Source organism: Taudactylus pleione, unplaced genomic scaffold (genome assembly GCF_031769625.1).
Source record: "Taudactylus pleione unplaced genomic scaffold, aTauple2 ptg002162l, whole genome shotgun sequence".
Classification (NCBI taxonomy): Eukaryota; Metazoa; Chordata; class Amphibia; order Anura; family Myobatrachidae; genus Taudactylus; species Taudactylus pleione.
Window position 1 is genome coordinate 234295 of NW_028286556.1, and position 21876 is coordinate 256170.

At 51.6% G+C, this 21876-nt stretch overlaps 1 protein-coding gene across 1 annotated transcript in view; it reads right to left on the reverse strand.

Annotated features, from left to right (window-relative positions):
- LOC148433701 (coiled-coil domain-containing protein 42-like) overlaps positions 1-21268 on the reverse strand; it is a 67345-nt gene extending 46077 nt beyond the window's left edge. The window contains exons 1-2 of the mRNA XM_088465817.1: positions 21210-21268; positions 20147-20252 (exon numbers count right to left, since the gene is read on the reverse strand). Of these exons, the coding sequence (XP_088321943.1) occupies positions 20147-20252; positions 21210-21268 (165 nt within the window). The remainder of the gene's footprint in view (positions 1-20146; positions 20253-21209) is intronic.
- Positions 21269-21876: the final 608 nt, after the last annotated feature.

The window sequence follows — 21876 nt, forward strand, 5'->3', positions numbered from 1 at the left end:
TCATATAACCCCAATATGTGCTGGAGGGAGTGTGCACAGAGAGGCCGGAACTACATCATATAACCCCAATATGTGCTGGAGGGAGTGTGTGCAGAGAGGCCAGAACTACATCATAGAACCCCTATATGTGCTGGAGGGAGTGTGCACAGAGAGGCCGAACTACATCATATAACCCCAATGTGTGCTGGAGGGAGTGTGCGCTGAGAGGCCGGAGCTACTTCATCATATAACTCCAATATGTGCTCAAGGGAGTGTGCGCAGAGAGGCCGGAACTACATCATATAACCCCAATGTGTGCTGGAGGGAGTGTGTGCAGAGAGGCCGGAACTACTTCACCATATAACTCCAATATGTGCTGGAGGGAGTGTGCGCAGGGAGGCTGGAACTACATCATATAACCCCAATATGTGCTGGAGGGAGTGTGCGCAGAGAGGCTGGAACTACATCATATATCCCCAATATGTGCTGGAGGGAGTGTGCCCAGAGAGGCCAGAGCTACTTCATCATATTACCCCAATATGTGCTGGAAGGAGTGTGCACAGAGAGGCTGGAACTACAGCATATAACCCCAATATGTGCTGGAGGGAGTGTGCGCAGAGAGGCCAGAGCTACTTCATCATATAACCCCAATATGTGCTGGAGGGAGTGTGCGCAGAGAGGCTGGAACTACTTCATCATATAACCCCAATATGTACTGGAGGGTGTGTGTGCAGAGAGGCCAGAGCTACTTCATCATATAACCCCAATATGTGCTGGAGGGAGTGTGCACAGAGAGGCCGGAACTACATCATATAACCCCAATGTGGGCAGGAGGGAGTGTGCGCAGAGAGGCCGGAACTTCACCATATAACCCCAATATGTGCTGGAGAGAGTGTGCGCAGAGAGGCCGGAACTACTTCATCATATAACCCCAATATGTGCTGGAGGGAGTGTGTGCAGAGAGGCCAGAACTACATCATATAACCCCTATATGTGCTGGAGGGAGTGTGCGCAGAGAGGCCGAACTACATCATATAACCCCATTGTGTGCTGGAGGGAGTGTGCGCAGAGAGGCCTGAGCTACTTCATCATATAACTCCAATATGTGCTCAAGGGAGTGTGCGCAGAGAAGCTGGAACTACATCATATAACCCCAGTATGTGCTGGAGGGAGTGTGTGGAGAGAGGCCGGAACTACTTCATCATATAACCCCTATATGTGATGGAGGGAGAGTGCGCAGAGAGGCCGGAGCTACTTCATCAAATAACCCCAATATGTGCAGGAGGGAGTGTGCACAGAGAGGCCGAAACTACATCATATAACCCTGATATGTGCTGGAGGGAGTGTGCGCAGACAGGCCGGAACTACTTCATCATATAACCCCAATATGTGCTGGAGGGAGTGTGCGCAGAGAGGCTGGAAATACTTCATCATATAACCACAATATGTGCTGGAGGGAGTGTGCGCAGAGAGGCCAGAGCTACTTCATCATATAGCCCCAATATATGCTGAAGGGAGTGTGCACAGAGAGGCCGGAACTACATCATATAACACCAATATGTGCTGGAGGGAGTGTGCGCAGAGAGGCCAGAGCTACTTCATCATATAACCCCAATATGTGCAGGAGGGAGTGTGTGCAGTGAGGCCGCAGCTACTTCATCATATAACCGCAATATGTGCTGGAGGGAGTGTGTGCAGAGAGACCGCAGCTACTTCATCATATAACCCCTATATGTGCTGCAGGGAGTGTGTGCAGAGAGGCCGGAGCTACTTCATCATATAACCCCAAAATGTGCTGGAGGGAGTGTGCGCAGAGAGGCCGGAACTACATCATATAACCCCAATGTGTGCTGGAGGGAGTGTGCACAGAGAGGCCGGAGCTACTTCATCATATAACCCCAATATGTGCTGGAGGGAGTGTGAGTAGAGAGGCCAGAACTACATCATCATATAAGCCCAATTTGTGCTGAAGGGAGTGTGCGCAGAGAGGCCGGAACTACTTCATATAACCCCAATATGTGCTGAAGGGAGTGTGCGCAGAGAGGCCGGGACGACATCATGATATAACCCCAATATGTGCTGGAGGGATTGTGCGCAGAGAGGCCGGACCTACTTCATCATATAACCACAATATGTGCTGGAGGGAGTGTGCGCAGAGAGGCAAGAGCTACTTCACCATATAACCCCAATATGCACTGGAGGGAGTGTGCGCAGAGAGGCTGAAGTTACTTCATCATATAACCCCAATATGTGCTGGAGGGAGTGTGCTCTGAGAGGCCGGAGCTTCTTCATCATATAACCCCAATATGTGCTGGAGGGAGTGTGCGCAGAGAGGCCGGAGCTACTTCATCATATAACCCCAATATGTGCTCGAGTGAATGTGCGCAGAGAGGCCGGAATTACATCATATAAGCCCAATGTGTGCTGGAGGGAGTGTGCGCAGAGAGGCCGGAACTACTTCATCATATAACCCCAATATGTGCTGGAGGGAGTGTGCGCAGGGAGGCTGGAACTACATCATATAACCCCAATATGTGCTGGAGGGAGTGTGCGCAGAGAGGCCAGAGCTACTTCATCATATTACCCCAATATGTGCTGGAGGGAGAGTGTGCAGAGAAGCCGGAACTACATCATATAACCCCAATGTGTGCTGGAGGGAGTGTGCGCGGAGAGGCCGGAGCTACTTCTTCATATAACCCCAATATGTGCTGGAGGGAGTGTGCGCAGAGAGGCCGGAGCTACTTCATCATATAACCCCTATATGTGCTGGAGGGAGTGTGCGCAGAGAGGCCGGAGCTACTTCATCATATAACCCCAATATGTGCTGGAGGGAGTGTGCACAGAGAGGCCGGAACTACATCATATAACCCCAATGTGTGCTGGAGGGAGTGTGTGCAGAGAGGCTGGAAATACTTCACCATATAACTCCAATATGTGCTGCAGGGAGTGTGCGCAGAGAGGCCGGAACTACATCATATAACCCCAATATGTGCTGGAGGGAATGTGCGCAGAGAGGCCGGAACTACATCATATAACCCCAATATATGCTGGAGGGAGTGTGCGCAGAGAGGCCGGAACTACGTCATCTTATAACCCCAATATGTGCTGGAGGGAGTGTGCGCTGAGAGGCCGGAACTACTTCTTCTTATAACCCCAATTTGTGCTGGAGGGAGTGTGCGCAGAGAGGCCGGAACTACTTCATCATATAACCCCAATATGTGCTGGAGGGAGTGTGCGCAGAGAGGCAGGAACTACTTCATCATATAACTCCAATATATGCTGGAGGGAGTGTGTGCAGAGAGGCCGGACCTACTTCATCATGTACCCCCAATATGTGCTGGAGGGAGTGTGCACAGAGAGGCCGGAACTACATCATATAACACCAATATGTGCTGGAGGGAGTGTGCGCAGAGAGGCCGGAGCTACTTCATCATATAACCGCAATATGTGCTGGAGGGAGTGTGTGCAGAGAGACCGCAGCTACTTCATCATATAACCCCTATATGTGCTGCAGGGAGTGTGTGCAGAGAGGCCGGAGCTACTTCATCATATAACCCCAAAATGTGCTGGAGGGAGTGTGCGCAGAGAGGCCGGAACTACATCATATAACCCCAATGTGTGCAGGAGGGAGTGTGCACAGAGAGGCCGGAGCTACTTCATCATATAACCCCAATATGTGCTGGAGGGAGTGTGAGTAGAGAGGCCAGAACTACATCATCATATAAGCCCAATTTGTGCTGGAGGGAGTGTGCACAGAGAGGCCGGAATTACATCATGATATAACCCCAATATGTGCTGGAGGGAGTGTGTGCAGAGAGGCCGGAGCTACTTCATCATATAACCCCAATATGTGCTGAAGGGAGTGTGCGCAGAGAGGCCAGAACTACATCGTATAACCCCAATATGTGCTGGAGGGAGTATGCACAGAGAAGCCGGAGCTACTTCATCATATAACCCCAATATGTGCTGGAGGGAGTGTGTGCAGAGAGGCTGGAGTTACTTCTTCATATAACCCCAATATGTGCTGGAGGAAGTGTGTGCAGAGAGGCCAGAGCTACTTCATCATATAACCCGAATATGTGCTGGAGGGAGTGTGTGCAGAGAGGCCGCAGCTACTTCATCATATAACCCCTATATGTGCTGAAGGGAGTGTGCGCAGAGAGGCCGGAACTACTTCATATAACCCCAATATGTGCTGGAGGGAGTATGCGCAGAGAGGCCGGAGCTACTTCATCATATAACCCCAATATGTGCTGGAGGGAATGTGCGCAGAGAGGCCGGAATTACATCATATAAGCCCAATGTGTGCTGGAGGGAGTGTGCGCAGAGAGTCCGGAACTACTTCATCATATAACCCCAATATGTGCTGGAGGGAGTGTGCGCAGGGAGGCTGGAACTACATCATATAACCCCAATATGTGCTGGAGGGAGTGTGCGCAGAGAGGCCAGAGCTACTTCATCATATTACCCCAATATGTGCTGGAGGGAGTGTGTGCAGAGAAGCCGGAACTACATCATATAACCCCAATGTGTGCTGGAGGGAGTGTGCACGGAGAGGCTGGAGCTACTTCTTCATATAACCCCAATATGTGCTGGAGGGAGTGTGCGCAGAGAGGCCGGAGCTACTTCATCATATAACCCCTATATGTGCTGGAGGGAGTGTGCGCAGAGAGGCCGGAGCTACTTCATCATATAACCCCAATATGTGCTGGAGGGAGTGTGCGCAGAGAGGCCGGAACTACATCATATAACCCCAATGTGTGCTGGAGGGAGTGTGTTCAGAGAGGCCGGAAATACTTCACCATATATCTCCAATATGTGCTGCAGGGAGTGTGCGCAGAGAGGCCGGAACTACATCATATAACCCCAATATGTGCTGGAGGGAATGTGCGCAGAGAGGCCGGAACTACATCATATAACCCCAATATATGCTGGAGGGAGTGTGCGCAGAGAGGCCGGAACTACTTCATCTTATAACCCCAATATGTGCTGGAGGGAGTGTGCGCTGAGAGGCCGGAACTACTTCTTCATATAACCCCAATTTGTGCTGGAGGGAGTGTGCGCAGAGAGGCCGGAACTACTTCATCATATAACCCCAATATGTGCTGGAGGGAGTGTGCGCAGAGAGGCTGGAACTACTTCATCATATAACCCCAATATGTACTGAAGGGTGTGTGTGCAGAGAGGCCAGAGCTACTTCATCATATAACCCCAATATGTGCTGGAGGGAGTCTGCGCAGAGAGGCCGGAACTACATCATATAACCCCAATGTGTGCTGGAGGGATTGTGCGCTGAGAGGCCGGAACTACTTCACCATATAACCCCAATGTGTGCTGGAGGGAGTGTGCGCAGAGAGGCCGGAGCTACTCCATCATATAACCCCAATATGCGCTGGAGGGAGTGTGCGAAGAGGCCAGAGCTATCATATAACCCCAATATGTGCTGGAGGGAGTGTGCACAGAGAGGCCGGAACTACATCATATAACCCCAATATGTGCTGGAGGGAGTGTGCGCAGAGAGGCCAGAGCTACTTCATCATATTACCCCAATATGTGCTGGATGGAGTGTGCGCAGAGAGGCTGGAACTACATCATATAACCCCAATATGTGCTGGAGGGAGTGTGCGCAGAGAGGCCAGAGCTACTTCATCAAATAACCCCAATATATGCTGGAGGGAGTGTGCGCAGAGAGGCTGGAACTACTTCATCATATAACCCCAATATGTACTGGAGGGTGTGTGTGCAGAGAGGCCAGAGCTACTTCATCATATAACCCCAATATGTGCTGGAGGGAGTGTGCGCAGAGAGGCCGGAACTACATCATATAACCCCAATGTGTGCTGGAGGGAGTGTGCGCAGAGAGGCCGGAACTTCATCATATAACCCCAATATGTGCTGGAGGGAGTGTGCGCAGAGAGGCCGGAACTACTTCATCATATAACCCCAATATGTGCTGGAGGGAGTGTGCGCAGAGAAGCCGGAACTACATCATATAACCCCAATGTGTGCTGGAGGGAGTGTGCGCAGAGAGGCCGGAACTACATCATATAACCCCAATATGTGCTGGAGGGAGTGTGCGCAGAGAGGCCGGAGCTACTTCATAATGTAACCCCAATATGTGCTGGAGGGAGTGTGCGCAGAGAGGCCGGAACTACTTCATCATATAACCCCAATATGTGCTGGAGGGAGTGTGTGCAGAGAGGCCAGAACTACATCATATAACCCCTATATGTGCTGGAGGGAGTGTGCGCAGAGAGGCCGAACTACATCATATAACCCCAATGTGTGCTGGAGGGAGTGTGCACAGAGAGGCCGGAGCTACTTCATCATATAACTCCAATATGTGCTCAAGGGAGTGTGCGCAGAGAAGCTGGAACTACATCATATAACCCCAGTATGTGCTGGAGGGAGTGTGTGGAGAGAGGCCGGAACTACTTCATCATATAACCCCTAAATGTGATGGAGGGAGTGTGCGCAGAGAGGCCGGAACTACTTCATCATATAACCCCAATATGTGCTGGAGGGAGTGTGCACAGGGAAGCCAAAACTACATCATATAACCCCTATATGTGCTGGAGGGAGTGTGCACAGAGAGGCTGGAACTACATCATATAACCCCAATGTGTGCTGGAGGGAGTGTGTGCAGAGAGGACGGAACTACTTCACCATATCACTCCAATATGTGCTCGAGGGAGTGTGCACAGAGAAGCCGGATCTACATAACATAACCCCAGTATGTGCTGGAGGGAGTGTGTGCAGAGAGTCCGGAACTACATCATATAACCCCAATATGTGCTGGAGGGAGTGTGCACAGAGAGGCCGGAGCTACTTCATCATATAACTCCAATATGTGCTCAAGGGAGTGTGCGCAGAGAAGCTGGAACTACATCATATAACCCCAGTATGTGCTGGAGGGAGTGTGTGGAGAGAGGCTGGAACTACTTCATCATATAACCCCTATATGTGATGGAGGGAGTGTGCGCAGAGAGGCCGGAGCTACTTCATCATATAACCCCAATATGTGCTGGAGGGAGTGTGTGCAGAGAGGCCGGAACTGCATCATATAACCCCAATATGTGCTGGAGGGAGAGTGCGCAGAGAGGCCGGAGCTACTTCATCATATAACCCCAATATGTGCAGGAGGGAGTGTGCACAGAGAGGCCGAAACTACATCATATAACCCCGATATGTGCTGGAGGGAGTGTGCGCAGAGAGGCCTTAACTACTTCATCATATAACCCCAATATGTGCTGGAGGGAGTGTGCGCAGAGTTGCTGGAACTACTTCATCATATAACCACAATATGTGCTGGAGGGAGTGTGCGCAGAGAGGCCAGAGCTACTTCATCATATAGCCCCAATATATGCTGAAGGAAGTGTGCGCAGAGAGGCCGGAATTACATCATATAACCCCAATATGTGCTGGAGGGAGTGTGCTCAGGGAGGCTGGAACTACATCATATAACCCCAATATGTGCTGGAGGGAGTGTGCGCAGAGAGGCTAGAGCTACTTCATCATATTACCCCAATATGTGCTGGAGGGAGTGTGTGCAGAGAAGCCGGAACTACATCATATAACCCCAATGTGTGCTGGAGGGAGTGTGCGCGGAGAGGCCGGAGCTACTTCTTCATATAACCCCAATATGTGCTGGAGGGAGTGTGCGCAGAGAGGCCGGAGCTACTTCATCATATAACCCCAATATGTGATGGAGGGAGTGTGCGCAGAGAGGCCGGAACTACATCATATAACCCCAATGTGTGCTGGAGGGAGTGTGTGCAGAGAGGCCGGAAATACTTCACCATATATCTCCAATATGTGCTGCAGGGAGTGTGCGCAGAGAGGCCGGAACTACATCATATAACCCCAATATGTGCTGGAGGGAATGTGCGCAGAGAGGCCGGAACTACATCATATAACCCCAATATATGCTGGAGGGAGTGTGCGCAGAGAGGCCGGAACTACTTCATCTTTTAACCCCAATATGTGCTGGAGGGAGTGTGTGCTGAGAGGCCGGAACTACTTCTACATATAACCCCAATTTGTGCTGGAGGGAGTGTGCGCAGAGAGGCCGGAACTACTTCATCATATAACCCCAATATGTGCTGGAGGGAGTGTGCGCAGAGAGGCTGGAACTACTTCATCATATAACCCCAATATGTACTGGAGGGTGTGTGTGCAGAGAGGCCAGAGCTACTTCATCATATAACCCCAATATGTGCTGGAGGGAGTCTGCGCAGAGAGGCCGGAACTACATCATATAACCCCAATGTGTGCTGGAGGGATTGTGCGCTGAGAGGCCGGAACTACTTCACCATATAACCCCAATGTGTGCTGGAGGGAGTGTGCGCAGAGAGGCCGGAGCTACTTCATCATATAACCCCAATATGCGCTGGAGGGAGTGTGCGAAGAGGCCAGAGCTATCATATAACCCCAATATGTGCTGGAGGGAGTGTGCACAGAGAGGCCGGAACTACATCATATAACCCCAATATGTGATGGAGGGAGTGTGCGCACAGAGGCCAGAGCTACTTCATCATATTACCCCAATATGTGCTGGATGGAGTGTGCGCAGAGAGGCTGGAACTACATCATATAACCCCAATATGTGCTGGAGGGAGTGTGCGCAGAGAGGCCAGAGCTACTTCATCATATAACCCCAATATATGCTGGAGGGAGTGTGCGCAGAGAGGCTGGAACTACTTCATCATATAACCCCAATATGTACTGGAGGGTGTGTGTGCAGAGAGGCCAGAGCTACTTCATCATATAACCCCAATATGTGCTGGAGGGAGTGTGCGCAGAGAGGCCGGAACTACATCATATAACCCCAATGTGTGCTGGAGGGAGTGTGCGCAGAGAGGCCGGAACTTCATCATATAACCCCAATATGTGCTGGAGGGAGTGTGCGCAGAGAGGCCGGAACTACTTCATCATATAACCCCAATATGTGCTGGAGGGAGTGTGTGCAGAGAGGCCAGAACTACATCATAGAACCCCTATATGTGCTGGAGGGAGTGTGCGCAGAGAGGCCGAACTACATCATATAACCCCAATGTGTGCTGGAGGGAGTGTGCGCAGAGAGGCCGGAGCTACTTCATCATATAACTCCAATATGTGCTCAAGGGAGTGTGCGCAGAGAGGCCGGAACTACATCATATAACCCCAATGTGTGCTGGAGGGAGTGTGTGCAGAGAGGCCGGAACTACTTCACCATATAACTCCAATATGTGCTGGAGGGAGGGTGCGCAGGGAGGCTGGAACTACATCATATAAACCCAATATGTGCTGGAGGGAGTGTGCGCAGAGAGGCCAGAGCTACTTCATCATATAACCCCAATATGTGCTGGAGGGAGTGTGCGCAGAGTGGCTGGAACTACATCATATATCCCCAATATGTGCTGGAGGGAGTGTGCGCAGAGTGGCTGGAACTACATCATATATCCCCAATATATGCTGGAGGGAGTGTGCGCAGAGAGGCCAGAGCTACTTCATCATTTTACACCAATATGTGCTGGAGGGAGTGTGTGCAGAGAGGCTGGAACTACATCATATAACCCCAATGTGTGCTGGAGGGAGTGTGCGCAGAGAGGCCAGAACTACTTCATCATATAACCCCAATATGTACTGGAGGGTGTGTGTGCAGAAAGGCCAGAGCTACTTCATCATATGACCCCAATATGTGCTGGAGGGAGTGTGCACAGAGAGGCCGGAACTACATCATATAACCCCAATGTTTGCTGGAAGGAGTGTGCGCCGAGAGGCCGGAACTACATCATATAACCCCAATATGTGCTGGAGGGAGTGTGCGCAGAGAGGCCGGAACTACTTCATCATATAACCCCAATATGTGCTGGAGGGAGTGTGTGCAGAGAGGCCAGAACTACATCATATAACCCCTATATGTGCAGGAGGGAGTGTGCGCAGAGAGGCCGAACTACATCATATAACCCCAATGTGTGCTGGAGGGAGTGTGCACAGAGAGGCCGGAGCTACTTCATCATATTACTCCAATATGTGCTCAAGGGAGTGTGCGCAGAGAAGCTGGAACTACATCATATAACCCCAGTATGTGCTGGAGGGAGTGTGTGGAGAGAGGCCGGAACTACTTCATCATATAACCCCTATATGTGATGGAGGGAGTGTGCGCAGAGAGGCTGGAACTACTTCATCATATAACCCCAATATGTGCTGGAGGGAGTGTGCACAGGGAAGCCAAACTACATCATATAACACCTATATGTGCTGGAGGGAGTGTGCACAGAGAGGCTGGAACTACATCATATAACCCCAATGTGTGCTGGAGGGAGTGTGCGCAGAGAGGACGGAACTACTTCACCATATAACTCCAATATGTGCTCGAGGGAGTGTGCACAGAGAAGCCGGAACTACATAATATAACCCCAGTATGTGCTGGAGGGAGTGTGTGCAGAGAGTCCGGAACTACATCATATAACCCCTATATGTGCTGGAGGGAGTGTGCACAGAGAGGCCATAACTACATTATATAACCCCAATGTGTGCTGGAGGGAGTGTGCACAGAGAGGCCGGAGCTACTTCATCATATAACTCCAATATGTGCTCAAGGGAGTGTGCGCAGAGAAGCTGGAACTACATCATATAACCCCAGTATGTGCTGTAGGGAGTGTGTGGAGAGAGGCTGGAACTACTTCATCATATAACCCCTATATGTGATGGAGGGAGTGTGCGCAGAGAGGCCGGAGCTACTCCATCATATAACCCCAATATGTGCTGGAGGGAGTGAGTGCAGAGAGGCCGGAGCTACTTCATCATATAACCCCAATATGTGCTGGAGGGAGTGTGCACAGAGAGGCCGAAACTACATCATATAACCCCGATATGTGCTGGAGGGAGTGTGCGCAGAGAGGCCTTAACTACTTCATCATATAACCCCAATATGTGCTGGAGGGAGTGTGCGCAGAGTTGCTGGAACTACTTCATCATATAACCACAATATGTGCTGGAGGGAGTGTGCGCAGAGAGGCCAGAGCTACTTCATCATATAGCCCCAATATATGCTGAAGGGAGTGTGCGCAGAGAGGCAGGAACTACATCATATAACCCCAATATGTGCTGGAGGGAGTGTGCGCAGACAGGCCGGAGCTACTTCATCATATAACTCCAATATATGCTGGAGGGAGTGTGCGCAGAGAGGCCGGAACTACTTCATCATATAACCCCTATATGTGCTGGAGGGAGTGTGCGCAGAGAGGCCGGAGCTACTTCATCATATAACCCCAATATGTGCTGGAGGGAGTGTGTGCAGAGAGGCCGGACCTACTTCATCATATAACCCCAATATGTGCTGGAGGGAGTGTGCACAGAGAGGCCAGAACTACATCATATAACCCCAATATGTGCTGGAGGGAATGTGCGCAGAGAGGCTGGAGCTACTTCATCATATAACCCCAATATGTGCTGGAGGGATTGTGAGTAGAGAGGCCAGAACTACATCATCATATAAGCCCAATTTGTGGTGGAGGGAGTGTGCACAGAGAGGCCGGAACTACATCATGATTTAACCCCAATATGTGCTGGAGGGAGTGTGTGCAGAGAGGCCGGAGCTACTTCATCACATAACCCCAATATGTGCTGAAGGGAGTGTGCGCAGAGAGGCCGGAACTACATCGTATAACCCCAATATGTGCTGGAGGGAGTGTGCACAGAGAGGCCGGAGCTACTTCATCATATAACCCCAATATGTGCTGGAGGGAGTGTGTGCAGAGAGGCTGGAGTTACTTCTTCATATAACCCCAATATGTGCTGGAGGAAGTGTGTGCAGAGAGGCCGGAGCTACTTCATCATATAACCCCAATATGTGCTGGAGGGAGTGTGTGCAGAGAGGCCGCAGCTACTTCATCATATAACCCCTATATGTGCTGAAGGGAGTGTGCGCAGAGAGGCCGGAACTACTTCATATAACCCCTATATGTGCTGAAGGGAGTGTGCGCAGAGAGGCCGGAACGACATCATGATATAACCCCAATATGTGCTGGAGGGAGTGTGCGCGGAGAGGCCGAAGCTACTTCATCATATAACCCCAATATGTGCTGGAGGGAGTGTGCGCAGAGAGGCCGGAACTACATCATATAACCCCAATGTGTGCTGGAGGGAGTGTGTGCAGAGAGGCCGGAACTACTTCACCATATAACTCCAATATGTGCTGGAGGGAGTGTGCGCAGAGAGGCCGGAACTACATCATATAACCCCAATATGTGCTGGAGGGAATGTGCGCAGAGAGGCCGGAACTACATCATATAACTCCAATATATGCTGGAGGGAGTGTGCGCAGAGAGGCCGGAACTACTTCATCTTATAACCCCAATATGTGCTGGAGGGAGTGTGCGCAGAGAGGCTGGAACTACTTCATCATATAACCCCAATATGTACTGGACGGTGTGTGTGCAGAGAGGCCAGAGCTACTTCATCATATAACCCCAATATGTGCTGGAGGGAGTCTGCGCAGAGAGGCCGGAACTACATCATATAACCCCAATGTGTGCTGGAGGGAGTGTGCGCTGAGAGGCCGGAACTACTTCACCATATAACCCCAATGTGTGCTGGAGGGAGTGTGCGCAGAGAGGCCGGAGCTACTTCATCATATAACCCCAATATGCGCTGGAGGTAGTGTGCGAAGAGGCCAGAGCTATCATATAACCCCAATATGTGCTGAGGGAGTGTGCACAGAGAGGATGGAGCTACTTCATCATATAACCCCTATATGTGCTGGAGGGAGTGTGCACAGAGAGGCCGGTACTACATCATATAACCCCAATATGCGCTGGAGGGAGTGTGCGCAGAGAGGCCGGAACTACTTCATCATATAACCCCAATATGTGCTGGAGGGAGTGTGCGCAGAGAGGCCGGAGCTACTTCATCATATAACCCCAATATGTGCAGGAGGGAGTGTGCGCAGAGAGGCCGGAACTACTTCACCATATAACCCCAATGTGTGCTGGAGGGAGTGTGCGCAGAGAGGCCGGAGCTACTTCATCATATAACCCCAATATGCGCTGGAGGTAGTGTGCGAAGAGGCCAGAGCTATCATATAACCCCAATATGTGCTGAGGGAGTGTGCACAGAGAGGATGGAGCTACTTCATCATATAACCCCTATATGTGCTGGAGGGAGTGTGCACAGAGAGGCCGGTACTACATCATATAACCCCAATATGCGCTGGAGGGAGTGTGCGCAGAGAGGCCGGAACTACTTCATCATATAACCCCAATATGTGCTGGAGGGAGTGTGCGCAGAGAGGCCGGAGCTACTTCATCATATAACCCCAATATGTGCAGGAGGGAGTGTGCGCAGAGAGGCAGGAACTACATCATATAACCCCAATATGTGCTGGAGAGAGTGTGCGCAGAGAGGCCGGAGCTACTTCATCATATAACCCCAATATGTGCTGGAGGGAGTGTGCGAAGAGGCCAGAGCTATCATATAACCCCAATATGTGCTGGAGGGAGTGTGCGCAGAGAGGCTGGAACTTCATCATATAACCCCAATATGCGCTGGAGGGAGTGTGCGCAGAGAGGCTGCTACTTCCCCTCTCCCTGATCGCATCAGCCATTACTGCTTCACATCATATACAGAGAATATTACTATACCAGGCTGCAACAATGCCATATAGATCTGGGGCCCACAGCACCCCCATCCCGTGCTTTGCACATGGAGATAGATACCCCCCCAAATATACCTTTCCATACCCTCATGCTGTGATTTAGTTATTTATATAGCACACACATTCCGCATCGCTGTACAGAGAATATCTCACATCAGGCTGCCCCGGTGAGCTTACAATCATATCTATCTATAATATATTCCCTGCCATGTGCTCACACATACACACAAGGGTTAATTTAATGTTGGGAGACAATTCTCCTACTCCCTTCTGTCCCTCCCGACATTCCCCCCAACCTTCCACCTCCTCACCACCCACACCCTGATCACTGTGCCGCTGGGAGACCACTGGTGTCAGGCGTTCAGCCGTTACACGTCATATACTCACTGTGGTATCCCCGTGTCTGATATAACTTTGTGTATAACATACTGTATGTCATGTGTACAGCAACACTCTAATGTCTCATCAATACATATAGTAATATGGCCCAGGCTTCGCTCTGCCTCCATCCTACCCCCGCTCTGCCTCCATCCTACCCCTGCTCTGCCACCGTCCTACCCCCGCTCTGCCACCGTCCTACCCCCGCTCTGCCACCGCTCTGCCTCCGTCCTACCCCCGCTCTGCCTCTGTCCTACCCCCACTCTGCCTCTGTCCTACCCCCGCTCTGCCTCCGTCCTACCACCGCTCTGCCTCCACTGGACTAGTCCCCTCCTGGTGGTCTGTTCCAATGCGGTGGGAGTCATTCCGCATGATGGAGACAGGACAGATGACCATCATATTATTATAGAGATTCTATTCCATCTTGTGATATCGCTCCCGTCACACTTGTACCCTGTATAATCCTTAAAAGAATAAACAAATGCAGCCAAATCTGTCTGAATATGTATTGCCAGTTATTACCGCTTCCCCGAGACAGCTCTGTAGCCGGCATGGTGGTCCTGGGTAACAGTGCCGTAACTAGAAGTTTGTGCACCCCTGTTCCAGTCCCAAACACCTGCAGCCCGACTATCAGGCTGCGGCTAAACCCCCTTTGCGACCGGAGCCACAGCACCATCACGGCACAGGCGTAGTGAAGCTTGATGCGATCCACTGGTCATTCGCGTCCGAAACGCCACTGTGCTCGCGGCTGTATCAAGTTTACTTAACGCGCATATCACAACCTATTTCCAGGAAATAATCCAAAGCCCAGAAAGGTGCAGATAACACCGGGTACAGCACAGAGGCTGCGCGTGGCCGTAAGCAAAGTATCTGCGCCAGGGGCGGAACTATGGGAGACAATGGAGGTGTCTGCCGCCGGGCTCCAGCCCTGAAGGGTCACCTCCTATATCGCCCACAATATATTCACCCCACTTAGGGCTGCAACTATGTACCCGGAGTGTACCGTCACAGCCGCCCAATACATGGCACCACTTCCCGGCACCTGATATGTCACCATACACTAGCGGAGAGCTCCAAGTCATACCATAAGCTGCTTCCTCTGTATATCTATAGCCTGACCCTACTCACTGGTGTCACTGCTCCTCATCAGCTTCTGATGTCAGTGTGACAAGTCCAGTGCCCCCCTCACCCACATCTCTCCTTCCCTCTCCTCCCTGGTGCCCTCCTCACCCACATCTCTCCTTCCCACTCCTCCCTGGTGCCAGCACTAACCATAGACCTGTGCAGCAGTCCCTGTGCCCCCCTCACCCACATCTCTCCTTCCCACTCCTCCCTGGTGGCAGCACTAACCATAGACCTGTGCAGCAGTCCCAGTGCCCCCCTCACCCACATCTCTCCTTCCCACTCCTCCCTGGTGCCAGCACTAACCATAGACCTGTGCAGCAGTCCCAGTGCCCTCCTCACCCACATCTCTCCTTCCTGCTCCTCCCTGTTGCCCCCCTCACCCACATCTCTCCTTCCCACTCCTCCCTGGTGCCAGCACTAACCATAGACCTGTGCAGCAGTCCCAGTGCCCCCCTCACCCACATCTCTCCTTCCCACTCCTCCCTGGTGCCAGCACTAACCATAGACCTGTGCAGCAGTCCCAGTGCCCCCCTCACCCACATCTCTCCTTCCCACTCCTCCCTGGTGGCAGCACTAACCATAGACCTGTGCAGCAGTCCCTGTGCCCCCCTCACCCACATCTCTCCTTCCCACTCCTCCCTGGTGCCAGCACTAACCATAGACCTGTGCAGCAGTCCCTGTGCCCCCCTCACCCACATCTCTCCTTCCCACTCCTCCCTGGTGCCAGCACTAACCATACACCTGTGCAGCAGTCCCAGTGCCCTCCTCACCCACATCTCTCCTTCCCACTCCTCCCTGGTGCCAGCACTAACCATACACCTGTGCAGCAGTCCCAGTGCCCTCCTCACCCACATCTCTCCTTCCCACTCCTCCCTGGTGACAGCACTAACCATAGACCTGTGCAGCTGTCCTAGTGCCCCCCTCACCCACATCTCTCCTTCCCGCTCCTCCCTGGTGGCAGCACTAACCATAGACCTGTGTAGCAGTCCCAGTGCCCCCCTCACCCACATCTCTCCTTCCCACTCCTCCCTGTGCCCCCCTCACCCACATCTCTCCTTCCCACTCCTCCCAGGTGCCAGCACTAACCATAGACCTGTGCAGCAGTCCCAGTGCCCCCCTCACCCACATCTCTCCATCCCGTTCCTCCCTGGTGGCAGCACTAACCATAGACTTGTGCAGCAGTCCCAGTGCCCCCATCACCCACATCTCTCCATCCCGCTCCTCCCTGGTGCCAGCACTAACCATAGACCTGTGCAGCAGTCCCAGTGCCCCCCTCACCCACATCTCTCCTTCCCACTCCTCCCTGGTGGCAGCACTAACCATACACCTGTGCAGCTGTCCCAGTGCCCCCCTCACCCACATCTCTCCTTCCCACTCCTCCCTGGTGCCAGCACTAACCATAGACCTGTGCAGCAGTCCCAGTGCCCCCCTCACCCACATCTCTCCTTCCCACTCCTCCCTGGTGCCAGCCCTAGCAATGTACCCGTGCAGCAGAGTCCTGATTGGCCCGGGGTTAGGCGCGGCTGCAGATCTTCTTTCAGGAGCTGAATACATAAATACCTGCAAGCTCTCCCTGATATAGCAGCAAACTCCCCGACTCCCTGAAGAGCCTAGTAATCTCCCTGATTCAGTGGCGTATCTATAGGGTGGCCCCGCACTGCACACCCTGCACCCATATCATTTTAAACTAACTTGTCTATCGTCCCTCATCAGGTGTCAGCGCTGCTCAGATCACCGTAAAGTGACATGCCCATGTTCTCTGTGTGTGTGTGTGTGTGTGTGTGTCTGTGTCTGTGACATGCCCATGTTCTGTGTGTGTGACTGTGACATGCCCATGTTCTGTGTGTGCGTGACTGTGACATGCACATGTTCTGTGTGTGTGACTGTGACATGCCCATGTTCTGTGTGTGTGACTGTGACATGCCCATGTTCTGTGTGTGTGACTGTGACATGCCCATGTTCTGTGTGTGTTTGTGACTGTGACATGCCCATGTTCTGTGTGTGTGACTGTGACATGCCCATGTTCTGTGTGTGCGTGACTGTGACATGCCCATGTTTTGTGTGTGTGTGTGTGTGTGTGTGTCTATGACATGCCCATGTTCTGTGTGTGTGTGACTGTGACATGCCCATGTTCTGTGTGTGTGTTTGTGACTGTGACATGCCCATGTTCTGTGTGTGTGACTGTGACATGCCCATGTTCTGTGTGTGCGTGACTGTGACATGCACATGTTCTGTGTGTGTGACTGTGACATGCCCATGTTCTGTGTGTGTGACTGTGACATGCCCATGTTCTGTGTGTGTGACTGTGACATGCCCATGTTCTGTGTGTGTGACTGTGACATGCCCATGTTCTGTGTGTGTGTGTGACTGTGACATGCCCATGTTCTGTGTGTGTGTGTGACTGTGACATGCCCATGTTCTGTGTGTGCGTGACTGTGACATGCCCATGTTTTGTGTGTGTGTGTGTGTGTGTGTGTCTGTGACATGCCCATGTTCTGTGTGTGTGTGACTGTGACATGCCCATGTTCTGTGTGTGTGTTTGTGACTGTGACATGCCCATGTTCTGTGTGTGTGACTGTGACATGCCCATGTTCTGTGTGTGCGTGACTGTGACATGCACATGTTCTGTGTGTGTGACTGTGACATGCCCATGTTCTGTGTGTGTGACTGTGACATGCCCATGTTCTGTGTGTGTGTGTGACTGTGACATGCCCATGTTCTGTGTGTGTGTGTGTGTGTGTGTGACTGTGACATGTCCATGTTCTGTGTGTGTGTGTAACTGTGACATGCCCATGTTCTGTGTGTGTGTGTGACTGTGACATGCCCATGTTCTGTGTGTGTGTGTGTTACTGTGACATGCCCATGTTCTGTGTGTGTGTGTGTGTGTGTGTGTGTGTGACTGTGACATGTCCATGTTCTGTGTGTGTGACTGTGACATGCCCATGTTCTGTGTGTGTGACTGTGACATGCCCATGTTCTGTGTGTGTGTGTGACTGTGACATGCCCATGTTCTGTGTGTGTGACTGTGACATGCCCATGTTCTGTGTGTGTGTGACTGTGACATGCCCATGTTCTGTGTGTGTGACTGTGACATGCCCATGTTCTGTGTGTGTGACTGTGACATGCCCATGTTCTGTGTGTGTGACTGTGACATGCACATGTTCTGTGTGTGTGTGTGACTGTGACATGCACATGTTCTGTGTGTGTGTGACTGTGACATGCCCATGTTCTGTGTGTGTGTGTGTCTGTGTGTTTGACTGTGACATGCCCATGTTCTGTGTGTGTGTGTGTGACTGTGACATGCCCATGTTCTGTGTGTGTGACTGTGACATGCCCATGTTCTGTGTGTGTGTGTGTGTGTGTGTGTGTCTGTGACATGCCAATGTTCTGTGTGTGTGTGTGTGTGTGTGTGTGTGTGTGACTGTGACATGCCCATGTTCTGTGTGTGTGACTGTGACATGCCCATGTTCTGTGTGTGACTGTGACATGCCCATGTTCTGTGTGTGTGTGTGACTTCGACATGCCCATGTTCTGTGTGTGTGTGTGACTGTGACATGCCCATGTTCTGTATGTGTGACTGTGACATGCCCATGTTCTCTGTGTGTGTGACTGTGACATGCCCATGTTCTGTGTGTGTGACTGTGACATGCCCATGTTCTGTGTGTGTGTGACTGTGACATGCCCATGTTCTGTGTGTGACTGTGACATGCCCATGTTGTGTGTGTGTGTGTGTGTGTGTGTGTGTGTGTGTGTGTGTGTGTGTGTGTGTGTGTGTGTGACTGTGACATGCCCATGTTCTGTGTGTGACTGTGACATGCCCATGTTCTGTGTGTGTGTGTGTGACTGTAACATGCCTATGTTCTGTGTGTGTGTGTGACTGTGACATGCTCATGTTCTGTGTGTGTGTGACTGTGACATGCCCATGTTCTGTGTGTGTGTGTGACTGTGACATGCCCATGTTCTGTGTGTGTGTGTGACTGTGACATGCCCATGTTCTGTGTGTGTCTGTGTGTGTGACTGTGACATGCCCATGTTCTGTGTGTGTGTGTGACTGTGACATGCCCATGTTCTGTGTGTGTGACTGTGACATGCCCATGTTCTGTGTGTGTGTGTGACTGTGACATGCCCATGTTCAGTGTGTGTGTGTGTGACTGTGACATGCCCATGTGTGTGTGTGTGTGTGTGTGTGTGTGTGTGTGTGTGTGTGTGTGTGTGTGTGTGTGTGTGTGTGACTGTGACATGCCCATGTTCTGTGTGTGACTGTGACATGCCCATGTTCTGTGTGTGTGTGTGTGACTGTAACATGCCTATGTTCTGTGTGTGTGTGTGACTGTGACATGCTCATGTTCTGTGTGTGTGACTGTGACATGCCCATGTTCTGTGTGTGTGACTGTGACATGCCCATGTTCTGTGTGTATGACTGTGACATGCCCATGTTCTGTATGTGTAACTGTGACATGCCCATGTTCTCTGTGTGTGTGACTGTGACATGCCCATGTTCTGTGTGTGTGTGACTGTGACATGCCCATGTTCTGTGTGTGACTGTGACATGCCCATGTTCTGTGTGTGTGACATGCCCATGTTCTGTGTGTGTGACTGTGACATGCCCATGTTCTGTGTGTGTGTGACTGTGACATGCCTATGTTCTGTGTGTGTGTGACTGTGACATGCCTATGTTCTGTGTGTGTGTGTGACTGACATGCCCATGTTCTGCCTGTACATTACTTGTGGAGACGGAACATGTCTGTAATGTGATTGTTTTTAAGCAAGTTTAAAATATATTGGAGAAACGCCTGTAACTCTCATGTGTAAGTTTAAAGACAAATTTCCCATGTAACAAACACCCCAAATACATGTTCTACATAAATATCCCATAATTGAGCTTTTTAGAGAAAATCACCTGAAAAATGACATCTTTACTGGCTAAATAAAGCTGATAAGTGCCTCCAAGTGTGAGGTCATACATTGGGAGGGGGGTCCCAGGGGTCCCGCACTGATTCATCACCCGTCTGCGGACACTCTTACCCCTCTCTCCGCCTCCAGCGCCCTCTGCATCATCTGATCCTGTCTCTTCCTGTGCAGCAGCCGGATCGCCGGGGACTGAGGTTCCTCATGTCTAGGAGGGAATTTCCTGCACAAGAGACAAGAGAGATGATACGGAGGGAAATGGATGATTGCTAGATAGTATTAGATGGCGGCATGGTGGCATAGTGGTCAGCATTACTGTCTCACAGACTGAGGTTCCTCATGTCTAGGAGGGAATTTCCTGCACAAGGAACAAAAGAGATACGGAGAGAAATGGATGATTGCTGGATAGTAATAGATGGCATGGTGGCATAGTGGTCAGCATTACTGTCTCACAGACTGAGGTTCCTCATGTCTAGGAGGGAATTTCCTGCACAAGGAACAAAAGAGATACGGAGGGAAATGGATGATTGCTAGATAGTAATAGATGGTGGCATGGTGGCATAGTGGTCAGCATTACTGTCTCACAGACTGAGGTTCCTCATGTCTAGGAGGGAATTTCCTGCACAAGAGACAAGAGAGATGATACGGAGGGAAATGGATGATTGCTGGATAGTAATAGATGGCGGCATGGTGGCATAGTGGTCAGCATTACTGTCTCACAGACTGAGGTCATAGCTCATCTATGTAGAGTTTGTATGTTCCCCCACGTTTGCGTGAGTTTCCTTTGGGTGCTCCAGAACACATACCTGTAGGGTCATTGGTTTCTGACAGAAGAGAACCCTAGGGTGTATGTGCGCCCATGTTATAGGGAATATAGGGCGGCTCACCCCCTGCCCAACGCTGCCCGCAGCATCATTACCAGGCAAGCTGCCCGACTACTACACTCATGGCTGTCTCTCTATTACAGGGGGGTGATCGCCCCAATTTCTCCCTTCCTTGCTGGATCCGTCACCCGGAGCACAATCACCCTCGCTGTAGCGATAGACAGAGAGACAGAGCTGGCGAGATAGAGCGCGCGAGCAATACAGAGACAGAGCGAGCGAGACAGACAGAGACTCTGTATATGATTAATTGCTATAGACACAATGAGACAGGCACACAGAGGCACAGGGAGACATACCTGAATAGTCTGAGGAGCTCCTGTCCATACTGAACGTAGAAATGCTCTTCTACATCCATCCTATGTACAGCCGGCAGCAGAGAGACCCCAGCAACTGCTACTAGCCACCCGGAAACAGAGAGACCCCAGCAACTGCTACTAGCCACCCGGCAACAGAGAGACCCCAGCAACTGCCACTAGTCACCCGGCAACATAGTGACCTCAGCAACTGCCACTAGCCACCCGGCAGCAGAGAGACCCCAGCTACTGCCACTAGTCACCCGGCAACAGAGAGACCCCAGCTACTGCCACTAGCCACCCGGCAACAGAGAGACCCCAGCTACTGCCACTAGTCACCCGGCAACAGAGTGACCCCAACAACTGCCACTAGCCACCTGGCAGCAGAGAGACCCCCAGCAACTGCCACTAGTCACCCGGCAGCAGAGAGACCCCAGCAACTGCCACTAGTCACCCGGCAACAGAGAGACCCCAGCAACTGCCACTAGTCACCCGGCAGCAGGGAGACCCCAGCAACTGCCACTAGTCACCCGGCAACAGAGAGACCCCAACTACTGCCACTAGTCACCCGGCAACAGAGAGACCCCAGCAACTGCCACTAGCCACGGCAAAATAGAGACCCCAGCAACTGCCACTAGTCACCCGGCAACAGAGAGACCCCAGCTACTGC